The sequence below is a fragment of the Scatophagus argus genome, chromosome 6, assembly GCF_020382885.2.
Source record: "Scatophagus argus isolate fScaArg1 chromosome 6, fScaArg1.pri, whole genome shotgun sequence".
NCBI lineage: Eukaryota > Metazoa > Chordata > Actinopteri > Scatophagidae > Scatophagus > Scatophagus argus.
Genome location: NC_058498.1, coordinates 8263698 through 8283923, shown reverse-complemented (window position 1 = coordinate 8283923; position 20226 = coordinate 8263698). Strand labels below are relative to the sequence as shown.

Sequence of the window (20226 nt, the reverse complement as noted above, 5' to 3'; positions counted from 1 at the left end):
ACATTAACTTAATACAAGCAGATGTCACTTGAAATGTGTAATCTACTTCACTTGAGGTGTCTTATTGTAATCCACTTCAATAAAGTTGACAGAAACTCAATAAAGATAAGTCACATTAACTTAATATACTGTGCCAAAGTAAGTGAGCAGTACTTAATTTTAAATAAATGCACTTAACATACCTTAGTTTAGCTAACTTAAAAATAAGAATTCACAAAATGGCAATACAAACATGTTTTTTTATTTCAGTATCTGTAAACAACAACAATAATAATCAACATGCTGTTCATTTGTAAACTTGTCTGTAAAGAGATCATCAAAGGTTGAGTTTGGCTGAACAATTGGAAGGGATAGATGAATAAAGGACAGACTATCTCTTTAGCACCACATATACTTAGTTTTTAATGGGGTTTACCAAATTTGACCTATCAAAAAAAATACATATACTGTAATTTGAATAATAGTACTTGGCCATATGATTTTTGTTAATACTGCGATTAATTGTTCAGCTTAGTCCAAACCCTTCTGTTAGCAGAGAACCAGGCCAGTCGGCGACCAGAGGAGAGAAAACAGGGGGAATAAATGATGCTAAGGCCAATTAGAGGCAAATCCTTCCTTGTAGTTGGCTGATTGCTTCGGATTCCTGCTAAGTTATGCCTTCCTCTAAATTACTGCCTCAATATTACGCGTTTGGGAGAGAGACTGAGTGTATGAGTGTGCATATGAGTGAGATGTAAGTGTATGTCAGTGATGTGATGTATGAGTGAGACTTGAAAGTGAGAATGAGCATGAGTGAGGTGTGCTGACTGGTCTGGGTATAAGCTAACAGAAGGCCCTTGATTCACAATGGACACTTTCCTGAATGTCTCACAGCAACAAACAGACCTGGCAACATTTAGTCTGTAAAAAATTAAAACCTGAATAAAACCTGATAATTAAAACTGGATTATTACATACCTTCAAAGCAGCAAAATGTAAGTCAGCTTTAACAACTTTGATATATTCAACATTTGTTGCCCACTACACTAATACTAAACATCATATACTGTATGCTCTTTTTCAACAGTTTTTACTCACTGAACACATGCACTGATGGCACTTTTTTATACTTTCCAATCTGAAATGCAAAACTCAGCAAATACAACAAGTAGGTATCTCAATAGATACTTTTCTTTTTTTTTTTTAATACTGTTGGCTCCTGAAGTACTTCCTCCCTTTCTGTAATTATGAGGTACCAGTAACTGCACACCCATAATATTGAGCCAGATGAGTATGAGATGAAATGAGGCTGAGTAAAACAAACAAACAAACAAAAAAAACCAAAAAACAATGCTATTCTTTTGACAGTTATTGTAAGGATTCATAATTTTTGTTAGAAGAATCATTCTCACCATGTTGTGTATAAAATGTGTCTATATATTTCTTAAGAATACAACATAGAGGCCTCTGCAGCTCCACCAAAAAATTTAAAAAGAAAAGTATTCTGTCATGGTTTCATTATCAAAACATAAAAAAAAGAATCAAGTTAAACATAATATTCAATACAGTAAAAATATACACATAAAATATTAAATAATGTTTTGTTTAGTTGTTCAGCCCCATCATACTCATTCACATACCACACATATGTAGAAAACCAGTACAGCTATCCCTACACAACGTCTAGAACAAAAGAGCATTTTTTAATGTTTGCAGTTTTGGGCTAAGGTTTTGTTGTCCGAGGTTCAACAATATCTTCTGGATGAACTCAAATGTGTTCTTCATACCTTTGGGGTAATCCAGATGGGGTGCAAACATTAACCCGAACAGAAGACAAAGTGCTTGAGAGGTTGTGGGAATCTCATCCATGACAAAGTTTCCTTCAAGGATGACTGCAATGCTGTTAATCAGTGGCAGCGTGTCCTCAGTCATGATGCTCAGAACGCCAACAGGCTCCTGAGAATCCTGCATTAAAAATAAAAGAACACATATAAATCAAGGTGGTTATAGTGTCTTCACTCTTATGATGCACAACATCACATACAAGCACTCTGGAACACTGTCTTAGAGAGCTCTTTAGATTATGAGCAGGTAGAAATGGTTGCATTTCAACACTAAGCCTTAATAAAAAGAATTAAAAAAAATAAAAAAATAAAAAAGGTTATACAACTCCATCTGGGAAGCTCAGATTGGGCTCAAACTTCAAATGCATTGAAAATCATATAAAACATAGATGTGTTGTTGCAGTTTAGTGATATAACCCTCTAAACCCAATTCTATATATCGGGCAGAAATTGAAATGAAACATTTTCAGCATAGACTAAGATGGAAAATTACTTTCCTTACTTTCCAGCATCACACGTGAAGCATCAAATCTGTTTGTAACTCCCAACTGATTAATATGATTATATGTCACTTGTTTAATGTTGTGACATCCCCACTTAAATATGTTTGGTTTGTGAAAAGTGTGAATACAGGCTATAATAACTAACTTGACCTCAGTTTCTGGGAATTTTACTATTGGCTAAACCTGAGGTCTGGTGATGTCCTAAAATGTGCCCTGTGCGATGGTCAATCATTATCATTATAAATGTACTTACTGAGCAGCTGAGGAAGAATTCGCTGGAATTATCTCCAACATACAGGTGCAGACATTGCAGGACAGCAGTGCGTGTTGTGGTGATGTCACTGGTCTCATGGAAAAGATGACCAAAAAAAAAAAAAAAAAGCAGAAGACTATATGAAAGCAAACTTATTTGGAAAAAGAAAATGCTGTGGATATGTGTGCTCAAGTTATAAAGTTGAATTCTAAAGAATTACTTGTACTGTAGTAGCAGCTGTAGGCCTAGTTGAAGTTTGCAAGCTCACTACCATAAGGTGGGAACGATGAAGAATCTGAAACAACACTTACTTGTGTATTGATTGGCTGGAGGAGGCGATCGAGCGATTAGCACCAAACAGTTGTCTATAGTGTATAAGACAATACCAAAAAACATTTGTCACATTTATCATCATCATTTTTTTTTTTTTTTTTACAAAGGTTTTTAATGTAGTAATTTTGTAATGGTGAATCAAAGTAAGACACAAAAATAAACATGAAATAAAAATTACTAAGAGTGACAATACCGTCTCGGAAGGATTTTGGTCCAGTCTGCTACAGTCTTGGTGACTGAGGGTACCTCTTTTCCAACTGCCACCAACTTCATTGTCACAGACACCACCTAAGGTAGGCTATATGGAGGAAAAAATAAAAATAAAAACTGTATGAAATCAGCACAATTTTAACAGTCATGTGTTACCACATTCTCATGTCCTTCATGTCTAAGCAAGATTAAATGATGAACTGGTTAAAATTGTTTCAATAATGTTTCCACATCAGTGTATTAAAACAGACAGCAGTGTCTATGAAAACCTCCTTATTCAGACAAAATGTATTACTTAAGGATAAGCATCACTAATTAATCCGACCTGCATTTTTGAATGTCTATCTGAAAGCAGTACCCACCTTGTCTCTTTTCTTCTGTGTTGGCTTGTTGGTTGTAGTATTTATGGTCTTACACTACCTGCATGAAATAAACCAAACTGGGTAAAGTCACTAGTCTGTGCCAGGTGTCAGCATTTATCAAAATACTGCAGCGCTCATCGCGGCTCCCGTTGCCGGCGACGGCCGTGGATCGGCCCGCTGCTCCAGCGCTTCACTCGGCCTGCATTTCCCTTTCTCCACTGGGTCAGTTATGACCGCTGGCTGGAGCAGATGAAGCGCTCAGTTTGAATGTTGTGTCTACAAACTGCGACTAACAAACCTTAACTGACGGTACACACACACCGTCTGGACTGACCTTAGCTAATGTTTACGTCCCAACACGAGCAGGACTGCACCCTGACACATGTGTAAGTTCTGCTGCCTGCAACTGAAGCGCGGAGCCGCCGCCGCCGACCATAGCCTGTTAAGCTAACTGGTTAACTCATACAGCTAAATGAGCAGCTCGCCGTAATCCAGCAGCTAACAGACAGGAACCGGCGCAGACATGTTAAATATGAACACTACACTGGGGCTCCAGACTGAGTCAAAGCACTTTTAATCGGATTCGCTCATGCTGAACTGCTGCTAACGTCAGCTCTGTGAACCCGCACAGACACACACAAGCTAACATGCCGACGGAAAGTCGGAAAGTCAGAGATGTCGGCTTTCTTCGAACTCTCTCACTCTCAACATTAAATTATATTGACAAGATTACAAACAAAAGCTTTAAACTTACCGAAATCAACGTTTGAGTCAGCCTTCGGTGAGAGCACTGGGGCCTGGTGCACGACTTTGACCTCTTGCGTTTGAATGAGTTTGGCGGTAGCGGTAGATGCGCGCTAACCGGAAATGGACATGCGCATTGGGGTGCACAGCTCCAGCTCTGTAACTTAAGCATCATACCACAAACCATGCTACACACTCAGAAAAAAACAAGTTCGTATAACTTAACAAGTATACGGGTAAAAAGTGCAGAAAACTCGGTGAGAGAAAGTAAACTTTAAAAACTAGTATGAACCCATGTTCATGCACTATTTCATCTTAACTCAGGACATTGTTTGCATTTACAGTGCATGTAATTAGGAATGCTTTCTGTATGTGTTTGCACTTCTGTTTGTGCTTAAATATATTTAATAAAAATGAGTTCCCTGCAGGTGTGTGCAACGTGGACAAGCAAAACAAGGCGGGCTACACGGCCATCATGCTGGCTGCTCTCTCTACTGTGAAAGAGGAGGAGGAGGACATGGCTGTGGTGAAGAAGCTCTTCAGTCAGGGGAATGTCAATGCCAAGGCTAGCCAGGCAAGTCTGAATCACTTCATCACATCAACAGAGCTACCAGACATAACACTCACATGTTGTTTACTCCAGAGATACTGTGTGTAGACACTGTCTGTTATTTGTTCCATTTTACTGCTGTCATTCCTGTCAAAAAGAACGTAAAACTAATGAGATTAGTTCATTCTGGGTTTGATATGTAAGATCACAGAACAGTTTCATCATCAGGTTGGGGTAATTTGTTGTCGTGCTATAAAATGTGAAAATATGTGCACCACAATTGATAATTTAATTTGATGTGCAAAGATACAGTTTTCAGTTGGGGGAAAAAAAAAATCACCTGAGAAATGTGAATGACCAACATGTGTCCAAAAAAAAAAAGAAAACAAAGAGCTACTGTGAGTCTGTAGTCGGTCTCATCAGCCAGAAGCATTTTATCACTTAAGAGTCGAGTCTGGCTCAGCTGACTTTGTTCAGTGAATTAAATCTGATTTGGACACACTGAACTGTTAATGTGGATGAATGCAATTTCAGGCCAAACATAGAAAGAACTCCACATATTACAGCCAAATCAGAAAAACAGTGAGCGAGGTGAATGAGTCACTAACCTCATCCGGTGACAGCATTAGACTGGACAGAGATTTAGCAGCACTCCTTTGCCGAATTTAAACTTGGCTCAAAACTGTAGCTAGTTTTGAATGAATGTCTGCTTGGTTACCACTGACAGTCTGAGCTGAAGGTAAAGAAAAGAGGATGATGCTACTATTCGTTCTCTGTTCATTTCAGCGGGGAAAGTGCTAAGAGCATTTCCTGTGTTGTAATGAAGCACAGCTTTCAGAGCCAGATGAATAATTGGTTATGGCTTAGATTGGGTTAGAGAAATGTGCAGCCTTCAAGTCATTCATGAATGTTTTTATCTTTTTATTGTGATCTAATTAGGTTGTGTAGTGTGTGTTTGGACACGGCGCCTGACAGGCTCTCACTCCGCCAAGTCATAGGACTCTAAATTTATAGCATCTCTGGCTACAAATCCAATTACACATGCTTGTTATTATTGTTGTGGGTAACACCACAAGGCATACAATGTAAGTTTAGAGTCAGGAATTTGACTCATACTATTCTCTGCTGTGTGATACGTAAAAAACACTGCATTGCAAAAATACTTTGTTACTTTGTTTTTAAGTTTATTAGTGACTCATATTTTGAAGCTAATCTGGTATTATGGAAGTATTATTTTTTTGTTTTTAAGTTTGTTTTTGGTGTTTTTTTGGAACAGTTCATCATCATCTTCTTCTATACCTTTACTGCTCTGAACTGTTTTCCTAATCTCCATGTTGTATTTAAGACCATATTTACACCTGGCACTGACACACCATCTGTTTCTAGATATCCTCTCTGGATAAGGAAAAAAGGCGATGTTAATGCAAGGGCGGAGTGCATGCATAACGCATTGTGATTTAACAGTAATAAGAAACTGTTTGTGATCGTCCAGACCACCTATGAAGATGAAATTTGGTCTCAGTCCATACAGTATGACGTACATCTTGAGGAAAAAAAAAAATCAAGTTAAAAGATCACATAGCTCCATCTCATCTTTGCTCGCTCAAGCTGCTTGGCAAAACCTACAAGTAGTTGCAGTATCTGGAAAGACTTAGCTTGCAAAAGTAATATAGAAGTGAATAATGCCTATCCATATGAATGTGTGAATGAAGGAGTGATTTCAGGCACAGCCAAGGTGTAAAGGAGGCATAATGCTAAATAAAAACTAGTAGGTCACCTCTGTCCTCTCATGATGCTGTTGTCCTGTAGTTGCGTTGCACTGAAGACAGAATTTCCATACAGACTGGACTTTTGACTGCATTTTCTGACGAATCTGCTGTACTGCACACGAGGAAATTTGTTTCCTTTCCTGAGCGTATGTGACAAAGACTGATTAGCATCGTGGTCCTGAATCTGCACAGGAAGCGATCACCCACTCCAATTTGTGAAGCTGAGCAGTAAAAACTCACTCTGTTTCCATGGGAATCAAAACAAGCACGATTGGCTCTCACTCGCATTGCGTCGGAGGACATTTGCATAAAGTTCTCAACTTTATCCCGCAGTGCCATTGAGCGCCTTTACAATCTCTCTAGCTCAGTGGGTGGCGCCGGACAGCAATGACTGGTCCCATTCACAGCGAATAGCATCCAGTTCCTGTCCCAGCTTTTGAGTCCGTACGTGTCAACAGCCTATAACAGTGGGGAGTATTTTGGGGAAGCAGCAGCCCACAGTAACAGAGAAGCAGATTTATTAGGGGAAGGTCACTAATTTTAAATGACATGAAAAAATCTGGATGGACTAAATAAATGATAGTTTTATAATAAGTGATATGCTCCTAAGCAAGGCTAAGATACATCACTTTCAAAGGGACTGTACCAAAGTCTGGTGACACTGTGCTGAAATTTACTTCTCAAAAAGCTGCATTTTGACATTTGTAATTCTTTAAATTTGCAGGCGGGCCAGACAGCGTTGATGCTGGCCGTTAGCCACGGCCGGCTGGAGATGGTTCGGGCGCTGCTGGAGTGTGGCGCTGACGTTAATGTGCAGGACGACGAGGGATCCACAGCTCTGATGTGTGCTAGCGAACATGGCCGTGCTGAGATCGTCAAACTGCTCCTGGAACAGCCCGGCTGTGACATATCCATCGTTGATAATGTAAGGATTTTACATTTTATCCATTCAGCTGATGTGCTCATTGAGGGGAAACTTTCAGGGACTCACAGACTGTTGGATTCCTGACTGCTGAAAATATCTGAGCACTTTCTTGTCTGGAAATCAGCTTAATCTGCGCTCAGGAAACGACTCCTCATGGGAAATTGGTTTTTGCAATTTCCTTTTCTTGTCACTTCTTTTTCTCCTTGTCTTCTTTTGTGTTTTTCTTTGTTAGCAAGATCTTAAGAGCCATGATCAGATTAGTTTCATCTGCCTTCTACTGAAATTGGTGCTGTTTACAGGAAACACAATCAGTGGGCTACTCACAAGGCCTCTGGGGAATGAATTAAAAAGCCACAACTCCTCTGTTCACAGCCGCAGACTTGCACATTTCAGACAACGTGCACTCCAGGCTCTTGCACGAGTTCTCTGCATACAGAACCACATGAGCCATGCAAAAGTCAGCAGTAACTGTTTATAGTCAAACAGGCAAGAAGTCTGATTACTTTTAGACTCTGAACGACCATGCAAGATTGATCATTTTCTCAACCAACTGATTTAAATTGCCTATTGAGTTTCAGAGGGAACAGTTACTTTTCTCAAACAGCACAAATGTTACTCTGGAACAAAACTCATGTCTTGGTTGCTTGTGACGTTTCTCACTTGTGTTCGCACCTTGCTTTTGTTTTGTTTTCTTTGTTAATCTGCACAGTCGTCTGTTTTAAAGTGATTTTACAGAGGAGAAGTCTGGATGGTTGAAGAGAGGCCAGACAGACAGATATTTTCACATCTGTGCCAGAATGAGCTGGCCTTTCGAGCGCAAGCAGCTCCTGGATTGTGTTTCAGTGCAGCACAGCTGGACTGAGAAGTGGTCTGGGGGGGATGGAAAACATTTGGAAAAGCCCCTACCCTCCCCTGTCTTCTGAACACACAGAAAAGCATAATAAACTATGACTATACGAGCTATATTTACAGTGCTATTACAGACTCAGATTTTCATTTTGTGCTTTTTTGTTTTAAAAAAAAAAAACAAAAAAAAAACAATAGGTGCAAGATTATAACATTTTCTTTGGTTTGGTACACTTTATGAACAAAATAATTTGTCTTACCAGGTGTGAAAAATGCACTAAAATTGTAAAGTTCTCATGCTGCAAAGTCAAGTTTGATCTTTCATTTGGAAGCATAAAAATTTCCCAGCAAGTTAAAGCTGCGTGGAACATACAAAAACTATGTACCAACCTGAAGAACTGAAGCTGAGTGCAATAATATCTCTAAAAACAGAGACAATCAAACAGGCAAACCATTCCTTTCAATGAATCAAGTTTGAATTCAATGAATTCAAGTCTGTAACAGGGCTTAAGTAAATGAGTACAAGCTGCAGTCTGCTGGGAAAGTACAATTACAACAACCTAGAAATGCTGAAGATGCAGGATGAATTAATGTCATTTGTCATTTACCAGCCAAACAAGGACGCGTTATAGTTGTCTGACTGGTGGGAATGGATGAGTTGCCCTGACATCACATCACAAGAGTGATACAACACATCAAGTCAGGGTTATACAAGGCCTTGTAGCACAGAGCGTGTTCAAACGTCTGGAAAAACGATGCACCGTGTGTAATGTTGATCACCTGGTCCGTGTCAAACTGTAAAGCGCTCTGTTCTTGTTAGACAAACTTCCTGTTGTGTTTTAAGGGTGAGCGAACTCACTTTTACTGTTCCCCTCTCTTCTCTGTCTGTAGGATGGCAGCAATGCTCTGTCCATCGCACTGGAGGCTTCCCACAATGACACAGCTGTGCTGCTCTACGCCCATATGAACTATGCCAAGACCCAGACTGCTGCGGTGAGTCCATAATCCCACCCGCCACCACGTAAAAGAAGGCATATCAAAAACAAAGTTACAGATTTAATTCCCAACATCTGGCCTACTTTTTTTTTTAAGCTAGACTTTAAAAAAAAAGGCTTTGTTTTTCTCACAGTTAACAGCCTGGAAAAAAGTAGAATAAATGTCAACATTTTTATGTATGGTCACAAGCTGACAAGACTAAAAGCTATCAGCTTTAAATGTGCTGAGAAATGGCATGCAAGCAGGCTGAAGTCAGAGCAGGTCACACTCCCAACTGTACAGTGATCAATGTCTCTTGTATTTTAAGTGGGTCGGATCAGTTTCACAGCAGCGCTCCAAGCCTTAGCTTGGGTGTGGGCTAATGTGATAGAAGGTGGTGCACTGCTGCCCCCTATAGGTGTTACCAAGTTACTGTGGATTGTGTTTTGAGTTGGAAAATTGATTGTTTTAATTAGTAAAACACTTCTATTAAATGAATCCAATTTTAAGTGAGCACAGCAAAAAAAACCTGATTGACCTTTATATTTTTAAAGTAATCTAAACTTTGTGGAAGTGTTATTCAGTGACATCCCAGTGTTGTTCCTCAAGATTTAATGGTTCTAAAAAAAAATTGAATAATTTGCAGAATGATGAGTTCTTTTAGTCTTATGTACTACACATTGTGTCTTTCAGGGGAGTCCAAAGGCCCAGCCGAGGAGCCCCAACAGCCCTCACAAGTCCTGGCCTTCAGACTGACAGGATCATGGCCTCGTCAGCAACCATAACTGGATCTGAGCTGTGAAAAGCTCCACTGGAATTTACTTATAATATATATGTATTTATATATATATATATTGCCATATGTCCTGCATTTATAAGTATTGTTAATATGAGAATATTATTTTTCCATAAAATTTGTGAACTGGTTATATTATATACTTGACTAACTCTTAGCATGTCTAAATGAGGTGTCCAACACGTGTTGTTTCTGTGACAGGAGATGAGACCTTACATTTATAAATTTGCACTTCACTAATATTTTAACGTTAAGGGCAACACACACTGGTGGTATGTGATGCACATCTGAAAACCTGCACCCCTTATTTTTCACTTAAGCCCACATGCTGATACATTACGTGCTTCACGTTAAATCCCCGTGCCAGGAAATGTATGCTGGTTCCCTGGACTGGCACATCCTGGCTATCTTTACTACTTGTGTCTGCATGTCCAGCATGAGGTGACGAAAGACATCAAATGACACAACACAGGCCATGTGTGACCCTCCAGTTTTCTCTGTCTGTCGTGCCTTGGCTAACTGATCTGTGAACCTCTTCACCTTCATAGTCAGCACTGTCTGTGCATTGTATGTCCATATATATATACACACAAACATATATATATATATATATATATTCAAGTTTGAAATAAACATTTACATAAAGGTTGATCAAAACTGTTTCTGCAACTGTTCTTTAGACTGGGTGAAGGTGGAGTACAGAAAGACCATCTCCTCCAAACACACAAATAATTTCCATGACTCGTTAGCAGCTTTGTTGACACACCTTAATGGTTTGTGCTGTTACCAGTACTGGGATGCTTAACAAGTTGCAGCTATCGCAGAGTGTACGAATACACTGTTTCAAGTAAAAGTCCTGCATTCAAAATTTAGTAGATGGACAAAATTATTAGCAGCAAAGTCTAATTTAAGTACCAAATTATTGCAAATCCTCAGATGGTCTGATTTAAATGTATTCTAACAGGTTTCACATACAGTACACGTGAATATATTTCTGTTGGGTTTCTGACCAGTCCTCAAAGCTACAGTCCTGAAAAACTTAAACAGAGAATCAAATCCAGAGTTCTGGGTCTTGTCATAATAAGAGTCTGGCAACAGTCACAGGTTTCTGTTGTCTGCCGATATTTTATTTTGACTGCACTATAGGCCCAAGGTGTGCAATTAATACACTAACTGAAACATGAGTTTTAACTCTGTGTGTGTGTCTCTATGTGAACACATAGAATAATATAAGTAATACATAAGTAATACATAATAGAAGTGTACGAAGTTGTTCATACAAAATACATCTTTTAAATCTAAATAAATAAGAATAGACAGAGAAAAATAATAGAAAGTTTTCACTTTATCTTTATTTTATATCTTTATCTGTACATGTATACAGTGTGGAACATCTTGTAGACATTACATGAATTAAATATAAACTTTAGTTAAAACCAAAGCAGTTCACAGATAATAAAACAAAGAAAGTTCACTCTGTTGATCTGTTTGCTGCTCACTTCTTTGTCAGGCCAAGGAACTCCTTCCTGGTCTTTGGATCATCCTGAAATACTCCCAGCATGACACTTGTCACAGTACTGGCGTTCATCTTCTGCACACCTCTCATCACCATACACATGTGGCTGCATTGCACAAAAAAACATTTATGATTTACACAGAATTACTTGGGACTGCAAAACTATCCAATTTATTTCTACATATTTAAATGATGTGTGTGGTGTTCGAACACTGAAACAGAAGCTGAATACTCACGTAGCCTCAATCACCACTGCCACTCCAGCAGGCTCCAATGCCTCAGAAATGGCTGAAGCAATCTGTTTGGTTAGACGCTCCTGAACTGTGGAGAAAGTGAGGCTAACAATGTCACACAGGAACATAAAAGAAATTTAAAGAAAAGTAAGATTATAAAGAAAGACAGCATGCAGTATTATAACAGTTATTTTTTACCTTGAAACCTCCTGCTGTAGATCTCAACAATTCTAAAAGAAATTTAGGAAATAATGAGAATGACACAGAAGGTCTGTGTGTGTGTTTATGTGTGTGTTCATGTGGGCATGTGTGCATGTTTTAATCACCTACCTCGCAAGTTTGCTGAGACCAACCACTTTCTTGTTTGGGAGGTATGCTATGTGAGCCTGACAAATTGAAACAAAACGTTTCATTATCATCACCACATAACGTATGTTAAAATACAGCATAAATTACCCATCAGTGTATATGCTTACAAGGGTTATTACTCTCATATAAAATCTGCTAAGTTGAAGAGATGCAGAACACTCTCTGTATAAATGACAAATTCAGGTAAATGTCACATATAGATAAATATGACCTTCTTAAGACTCAGGATTAACTTCAGTGTTGAATTACCTTGCCATAGAAGGGCACCAGGTGATGTTCACAGAGGGAGAACAAGTCAATGCCCGTGACGATCACCATCTCTTCGTGGTTTTCATCAAAGATAGCATCATTCAAGATATCTGTGAGAATATTAGATTTTAGTTGCTTGTTCTGAATTTATGGAAGAAAATATGAAATGAATACATGACACGCAGACAAGATCTAACAATAAGCATGCCATTGACTGACACTAAAGGGACAGTATTTAGTCTGAAGCACTCATTACAGCCACACTGAAATGTCATTTTCATTTCCACAGACTTTTTGTTAATACAGTCAAGTTCAGTACTACTGAAAGCTTTGTCATAAACAAGATGAAAGAGATCTGTCCTCACCCTGAACTGTTTCATTGTAGCCTTTGGTGAGGAATTGCATGGCTTTGGCCGCACGTCGTGGTGTACGTAGAAGTCCCTCCCGCTCGACGTCCTCTCCAAGCTCACTCAGTATGGTCGTATAAGATCTCTCAATGTGAGACAGCTTGTTTGCATCTGTAGAGTTCTTGGAGTCCTTCTCTTCTGTGCATGAACTGTTATGTTTTGACTCAATACACATGTTCTGACACTCTGCAACCACTCCATTCAGCTCTGAAGAATACTGATACTCCATTCTGGCTCTTGGCACTACTGCAAAAGACACTGCAGGATACAATGAATCAGACCCAGTTGTGTACTGTTGGCTCAGTGGTCTCAGAGAGGACCTCCCTTGGTTTTTAAAGCCTGATGTTGGGCCCTCAGGCTAGACCATCACTGGAGCCTTAAGACACCCAAGCAGGACAAATCAATTTAAAATTCTCTTGCAACCAATGCTATTGAGCAGCATTTGACTGATCTTGTGATTTAATTTAAAATACCTCAAAGCTGTACAACAGAATAGCACCTTGTATTGGTCTGTATTTAACTACCAAAATCTAACTTCAATTCAAATTTATATTTATTTATTTTCTGAGAATAATACGCAGAAATAATTCTAAGAAGCAGAAGAGGTGAAACATCCTTGTGAAACATGAGGAGCATAATACACACCATGTAAATCTGTGGAAAGCATGCAAACAAATTCAAAGTTTAAGTTTGGTTTTAATTATTCATCCGATGCTATAAAAATAGGGTGAAACGTCATGCACATGATCGGGCCGGGCAGGCGCATGGGCTAGAACTCGATACGAAGGCTCTGATGGACTACAGAGTAGCACCAATAGCTGTGTGTCAACATTAAAAGCATTAAACCTCAGCAGAAAATGCAGCCTTTGCTGTACCTTCTTGCATATTGCCACAATGTTCACATCAAAGCTCAATTTTTATATCAATGTAAGCAGCGAGGTACCTGCAGCTTTGTACAATTTCTAATTTGCTTCCTGTAACAGTGGTCTGAAAAGGTAACGTATGCTGGGGTGTGCTGGGGAGGCAGCAGTAAGAAGAGGGACGCAACTTGGCTGGACAGACTGGTGCGGAGGGCAGGATCTGTGGTGGGCACAGAGCTGGACTCTGTAGTGTCAGTAGCAGAAAAAACAGATCCTGGATAAGATCCTGTCCATACTGGACAATGCCTCCCACCCTCTGCACAGGACTCTGATCAGTCAGAGGAGTGTGTTCAGCACCAGGCTGCTGTCTCAGAGCTGCTCCACAAACAGACTCAGGAACTTGTTTGTTCCCCTGGCCATTAGACTCTACAACGCATTTCTGGGTACTCAGGGGTCATAATCCCAGCGACAGTCTGAGCCTGAGTCACATCAGGCGTAAAAATAACATTTATTTATTGAACATTTATTCCACTATGCACCTTACCTTATATTGTTTTGTACAATTGACCTACACTTTATAACTCATTTCTGAGTAGCAATCTGTTTACACATGTTTACACTGCGGCTCTTTAGTCTCTGGTTTTATACACACAGTCAATCTGGTCGACCTGCTGCACTCTATTGTACTTTATGTAGCATATGTTAGTTTATTTAGTATGTGTAGTCTATTTTTCCCACTAACAGTTAGGCCTTGTTTGGTTGTTTGTTTGTTTACTTTTGACTAACCTACACTTCTGTAATGGACTACTGGATGCTTGAATTTCCCTCGGGATCAATAAAGTATCTATCTATCTATTTATGTTTACCTATATCTTTAGTTTTGAAAAGTTCAGTCCGAGAAAGTTATCATCACATCTCTGTGAAAAATCACTGACCACAGGCCCATGTGATGACTGATTTCCATGAAGCAGACGGACGACTATATCATCTGCAAAGCAGAGGTTGAACAGAAGACAAGACCTTGTCTGCTGACAGTCACACTTTGCAAACACCACGCAGCCAATAAAGTGAGCCTAAGTGCATTATTGGGTAAAGTATGTGATTATGGTTAACTACAGATTCTTCAATAATGTGCTTTTAATTCATTATTTTTAATTCCCCATCACCAAGAGAGCCTCTTTATAAAGGAAATGGGAATAAAAATGCCCAAGCATTGTCGTACATAAAGACTATCTTCATGCATCACTGACCAAGGCAGCGTTGTGACAGTCAGCAAGCTGAAACATCTTTAAAGACCTTTTACGATCATTCTGTTAAGTTACAATATGAATAAAACGCAATTTCATAAGTTAAACACACCTGATTAACTCATCCTTAAATTAGTGTTATTGCTGAAATCACACAGACTATCACAAAAAGTTGTGGTACCGGGAAGAGTCTATAATGCTGGTGATTTAGAAATTTTTAAATGATATTGACAAAAATAACAGTGGTATCAGGTGACGCATTTAGTGAAATACTTTTAAATAATAAAAACAGAGGTATAGATATATAGAAGAGGGCAGATAAAAAAATAAATAAATAACAATCAAAGTAACTACACAGTCCATTTACTATTAACAGGTTTGGTTCTGGGTTCTGTGTGACAAGATATGTTTCGATAGCAGCATTCTTCTGAAGCACAAGACAGTCAGAAGGGTAAAGGTCGATTTAGTGCTTGCATGCTGTAATATTTCCTGAAAAAAATGGTATGCATTTCATGTACTACTGGTTTCACAGTAAGGTTCTGGACATGCCAAAAAAAATAGCACAGTAGCCTACAAAATTACGTTTTCGGATGCAGGGTGAAAGTTTTTTTGTTTGCCATCTTATTGATTACTTTCCATCATCAAATCATATCAAACAACTGTATATTTCTGCAAACAGACCATACTTTTGTTAAATGTTAAATGTAATACAGGTTGTATTTCAGCCATCACTTGAATCTCGTTTGACTTCATTTCACTATACTGTGTAATCAACAGCTTTAAAAGCATGTCACGGCTTGCATGTGAGTGTTGTTGTTACAAGCACTCAGTCACTTCTGTGACGTCGCCTCACAGCATGTGACTTCTAGGTATTTAAACACAAATCAAAGGATCAGTTAAATGCTGTTCCATGAAATTTTTGCAAGGGAATTCAAAAACTGATTTATGTGGTGACCTTGTCAGCGTATAAAGTTTAAGCCTACTCAAGAGCTGAAATCAGACAATTATTCACAATTATCTCCTGCATTGGAGTCTTGAGGCTCCTGTGACGCTGTAGCCTGAGGATCCCATATCAGATTTAAACAGCAAGGGATAGCCTTTCTGAGAACACGGAGCCAACAGTAGGCAACACTGGGCTTGATTCACTGTATGCTGCAGCGTCTTTCACAGAAAGTAGCACCAAGAGTCAGAATGGAGTATCACTATGCTTCAGAGACGAATGGAGGAGCTGCTGAGTGCCAGAACATGTGCACCGAGTTTAAACAGAGAGGAGAAGGACTCTGCAGATACAGACAAGCTGCCCTGCACTCAGAGATCTTATATTGCCTTATATCGACTTCTACATACACCACATGCATGTCTAGCCAAAGACACGTCTGAATGTGAAAACGCATAGTAGTAAATATTTAATCACTACAATGACTATGCGGTGTGTTAAGTACAATTTCCAATACATATTTACAATGAAAATAAATATAAAGCTACTCTTACTTTTAGCCTATGCTTACTATTACTCTTTGTTTTCAAAAGGACATTTTGTGTTAGTCTAAATGATAATGGGTGGGAGGGTGGAGTGACAAATCAACGCTCCCCCTCTCCATTAGTAACGGCTGACGTGCCCTTGAGCAAGGCACCTAACCCCCCAACTGCCTGATATGGCAGCCCACTGCTCCTGTGTGTTTTACTGCATGCTGCATGTGTGTGTTCAACCAGCGACGGGTTAAATGCTGAGACAAATTTGGGTGTACATAAAAAATATACTGACAATAAGGTTTGAAGTTTAAGTTTAGTTTTATAGATTAGTCTGTAAGTTGAGGAAAGTCTACATGAAGAGCAAGGAACAAGCAAATAAAAATGTACAATATACATTATATAACCTAAGTTAGCACCTTCATAAACATAAACCTTTAATAAATATTAACAAGAGGCATTTGTTAACCAACAGTTACTGAAGCTCGTCATTGTATTATTAACTAATTTTAATAGCATCTGTATAAACTATTAATATATAAATTATTAGTTTAGTCAACATGAACAACATCAGTAAATGATAAAAAACACTAGTTAACGATAGGTCAATTCTTATTATGCAAAACTTTGGAAAAATTAATTTATCATCGCAAGAATCACACATAATCATGCACTTATGGATCAAACACCAATTCTAAATGTCCTTCGTCTTGGAGGTAAAACATGCAGCTCTTAGTAGGATTCACCAGTGCATCCTCTGTATTATTCTCTACCGTATTCAATCTTTACATTTATAAATATGGTTTCTTACGCCAGCCTGACACGAAAGTACATTTATTCTGTCAAATATACAGTATGCCCAGCACTACAAAATCTTTGTACACTGGGTAACACGTTTTAAGCCACTGTGTCTCATACAGCTGCACACATGCAGGCAGACCTTCATATCAGCTTACATGTTCGCCAAGCAGATTTGAGGATGAACAATATTTCTAACCTCTTTACATCTAATTATCATGACATTACATTTGATGCTTAGGTCACCATGTGTATTGGGAGCATTTACTCAACAGCTGTTGAAGACCAGTCATGCAGAGAGATAATGTACCCAAATCATCTGTAAACAAAATCAGTAATTATGAGATTACCAAAAGACACAAGCTGTTCTAAATGTAAAACAAAACAGTGAATATAATCTGCTTTGAAGTAACAGATAAGATACAGTACATTACCATTACACTGGACAACTGATCCACGGTAATGACTTGGAAAATTATTTTCATTCTCTTCTTTTCTCTTCAGGTTTTATAGAAAACATTGTTTATAAACTGATCAGCTATAAAGACAGTATAATAACAATGTAGATGATAATGTGCGAGACACAGTACAGGGGAAAAAAAATCATAAATCAGCACAGCAACAGCCAGCATGCTTTAAAAATATCTTTTTTCTTTGCTCACATTCTGTTTAATTTTTAATGTGAGGACCAAAAAGACGATGAAACTGTTTTCCCTTTCTCTCGTCATTTGTAACAGTGCTGGCTGGGATATGATGGAGGGAGACTGTGTCTGCTGTTTTGTCTACAGCGCACTAACATTTTTTTTTTTTTAACCAGTTACTTCCACACCACTTCTTTCATTATGCTGATCTGTGAAGTGAAACGTAACGCTGGCGGAGTTGAGAGGTCAGGGGCTCCCACTGCCTAGATACATACAGTCTAATATTAGAACGTTTCCTTGATTTGTTAGCAGCATCTCTGCTGACTCCCGAGCACATGGCAACAGACCGGCCAATAGGATTTCAGGAGACCACTAAGCCCCCTGCTCTGTATAGCAACAGTGGCATCCTTCCCTTATTTATTTATATTGGAGTTTTTTTTTCCCACCGACTCATTCTCATGCTTCTGTCCCCCCACTGTGCAGCCACACTGTGCTCTCAAACTGTGAAAAAGAGTTACGGTGCGAAGAGAAGTGCTCCTCTTTTACTTTTACCTTTGCTTTACCTGCATAAGCTCTAGAACCTAAAACATTTTTATAGATTTTTTTCATACTTAAATATGTTTTCAAAGGTTTGTTTTATATGGCACGTCACTGTTAATTGAACGTAAAAGTAAAAACAAAGTAGGAAATGGCTTTGAAAAAGCTCGATTTTGCTGAAGACATGCGGTGTATCGAAGAGAGGAAATACCCAGAGGAATGGCATCGTGGGAAAATGTGGCACTCAGAGGGGACAGACAACCAAATGGAGAGGATCTTTAAAAGATGGAGGACACGGGGGGGGGAAGAGGCAGTACGGGATAGGAGGAGTGGGGGAGTGTGGAGGTGGGGGGGACATCGGATGGCGTGAGGACCGAGGCCCGTGGTTGGTTTGATCTGAGCCACGTGTGTGTCCAGCCACGTCTCTTCACCGCTTCATGGATGTCCATGAAGCGTTGGATTTCCCTGCTGCCAGGTCCCTTCTGCCTTGGCCCAGGTAGGTGTGTACTGTCCCGTCCTGCTGAGTTTACTAATGGTGTTTCATGTTTTCAGGCTGTTATCTACATCAGAAGTTGCCATTTTGAAAGTTCTGTGCATGTTCAGCCGTCATATACCTTCGTCATTACAAGCTTAGGAACGGGATGATGCAAAGCTTAAAGGCGATGGGGAAATATGGCGTACATCAGCAATCCCGTTTTTGGGACACAACACTGATAGATAACAGACTACGACCAAATATTTAACAAAAACACCTTGACATAACAGTCATCATCAGCAAATCAGGAGCATCTGTTGGATGATCGGATTGACGATTTCAATTGTCTGACACTGAAAGTATGGGACATTTTGAGCAGAGCGCTGCTGTAAAACGCAACATACATAACGAGATTTTTATGACTCCAACTTTGCGTCTCGCTAATGTTATTCTGTATTCACCCACCAATCCAGTAATAGTGCTTGAGATGAGCAAACATTTACTTTTATTTTCTTAAGGTCATTATTAAAACGCAAGTTTGACACAGCACATTTTTCTGATTTACAAGCATAAATAGCAACGTATATTTAGACCAAAAAAAGGTTATAAATGACTTGTGTTGATAAATAATCGTATGCGCACAGAAGCTATTTTTCGGACAGAAGTATTAAAACATGAGAAAATGGGCTTATTTGGTAAAGATCGCAGGACTTAGTTTGAAATTATGTTCATTGCGTCGCATTGTCACAACAGGAAATGGACACAATGTACTGTGAATATCGAGCCGTGAAGACTCCGTGGTTGCGCACAATTCGAAGTACTTCGCTGCTGACGACATTTCCAAAGCTTCGACTTTTAATCTGCAATGTTGCATCACACAGTAAATTTTGACACTACCGTATGCTTCTTTTATACAAAAAGATCACATTTTAGGTAATCTGAGTATCAACAACACCAATACAGATAAAGTAAATTTAAGTTGTCATATTATCAGTATTTGTAAAGCTTTTCCATTCTCATAAAATCAATACTGAAAGTATGAAGTAATTCAGATATAGAAGTTTTGTTTTTCTTTAAAGAAAAGTCACTAAAGGTAAATGAGTTTGTTTTTTTTTTTTCCAGTCAGTTACACCAACTGTGTAATCTCATTGTTAACACCTTTGCTATCGTGACAGGGTCAGATCAATCATGTTCCCACCCCCCAATATTTATATTTATTTATAAATATTTATTTTTCAATCCCAACAATTTTGATTAAAATTAAGTTTGTTCTTGTAGAGCAGCTAGGTGACAGCCCCACTTCTCACCCCTTTGATAAGATATCACATTGTAAAG

At 38.9% G+C, this 20226-nt stretch overlaps 2 protein-coding genes and 1 long non-coding RNA gene across 7 annotated transcripts in view; 1 reads left to right on the top strand and 2 right to left on the bottom strand.

Moving 5' to 3' along the window:
- Positions 1–11256, top strand: part of kank3 (KN motif and ankyrin repeat domains 3) — a 33509-nt gene extending 22253 nt beyond the window's left edge. For both annotated transcript variants that reach the window (XM_046390923.1, XM_046390922.1), the window contains exons 9-12: positions 4657–4802; positions 7272–7472; positions 9210–9311; positions 9987–11256. In XM_046390923.1, the coding sequence (XP_046246879.1) occupies positions 4657–4802; positions 7272–7472; positions 9210–9311; positions 9987–10049 (512 nt within the window). In that variant the 3' untranslated portion in view covers positions 10050–11256. The remainder of the gene's footprint in view (positions 1–4656; positions 4803–7271; positions 7473–9209; positions 9312–9986) is intronic.
- On the bottom strand, positions 220–2952 carry LOC124060239. Its single transcript, XR_006843540.1, has 3 exons — positions 2891–2952; positions 2580–2672; positions 220–1944 (listed from the first exon to the last, which is right to left on the bottom strand). It is a non-coding gene; the product is annotated as an uncharacterized LOC124060239 (long non-coding RNA).
- The window catches only part of LOC124060236 (GTP cyclohydrolase 1-like), a 35923-nt gene continuing 18808 nt past the window's right edge, over positions 3112–20226 (bottom strand). The window contains exons 2-7 of one of the 4 annotated variants that reach the window (XM_046390933.1): positions 12822–13121; positions 12457–12566; positions 12169–12224; positions 12037–12068; positions 11842–11926; positions 11426–11711 (exon numbers count right to left, since the gene is read on the bottom strand). In XM_046390933.1, coding sequence (XP_046246889.1) covers positions 11585–11711; positions 11842–11926; positions 12037–12068; positions 12169–12224; positions 12457–12566; positions 12822–13092 — 681 coding nt within the window. In that variant the 5' untranslated portion in view covers positions 13093–13121 and the 3' untranslated portion in view covers positions 11426–11584. Of the gene's footprint in view, positions 3211–3484; positions 3562–4238; positions 4392–4855; positions 4926–11425; positions 11712–11841; positions 11927–12036; positions 12069–12168; positions 12225–12456; positions 12567–12821; positions 13122–20226 lie in introns of those variants that run through there. The other 3 variants (XR_006843539.1, XR_006843537.1, XR_006843538.1) reach the window with 3 other exon arrangements.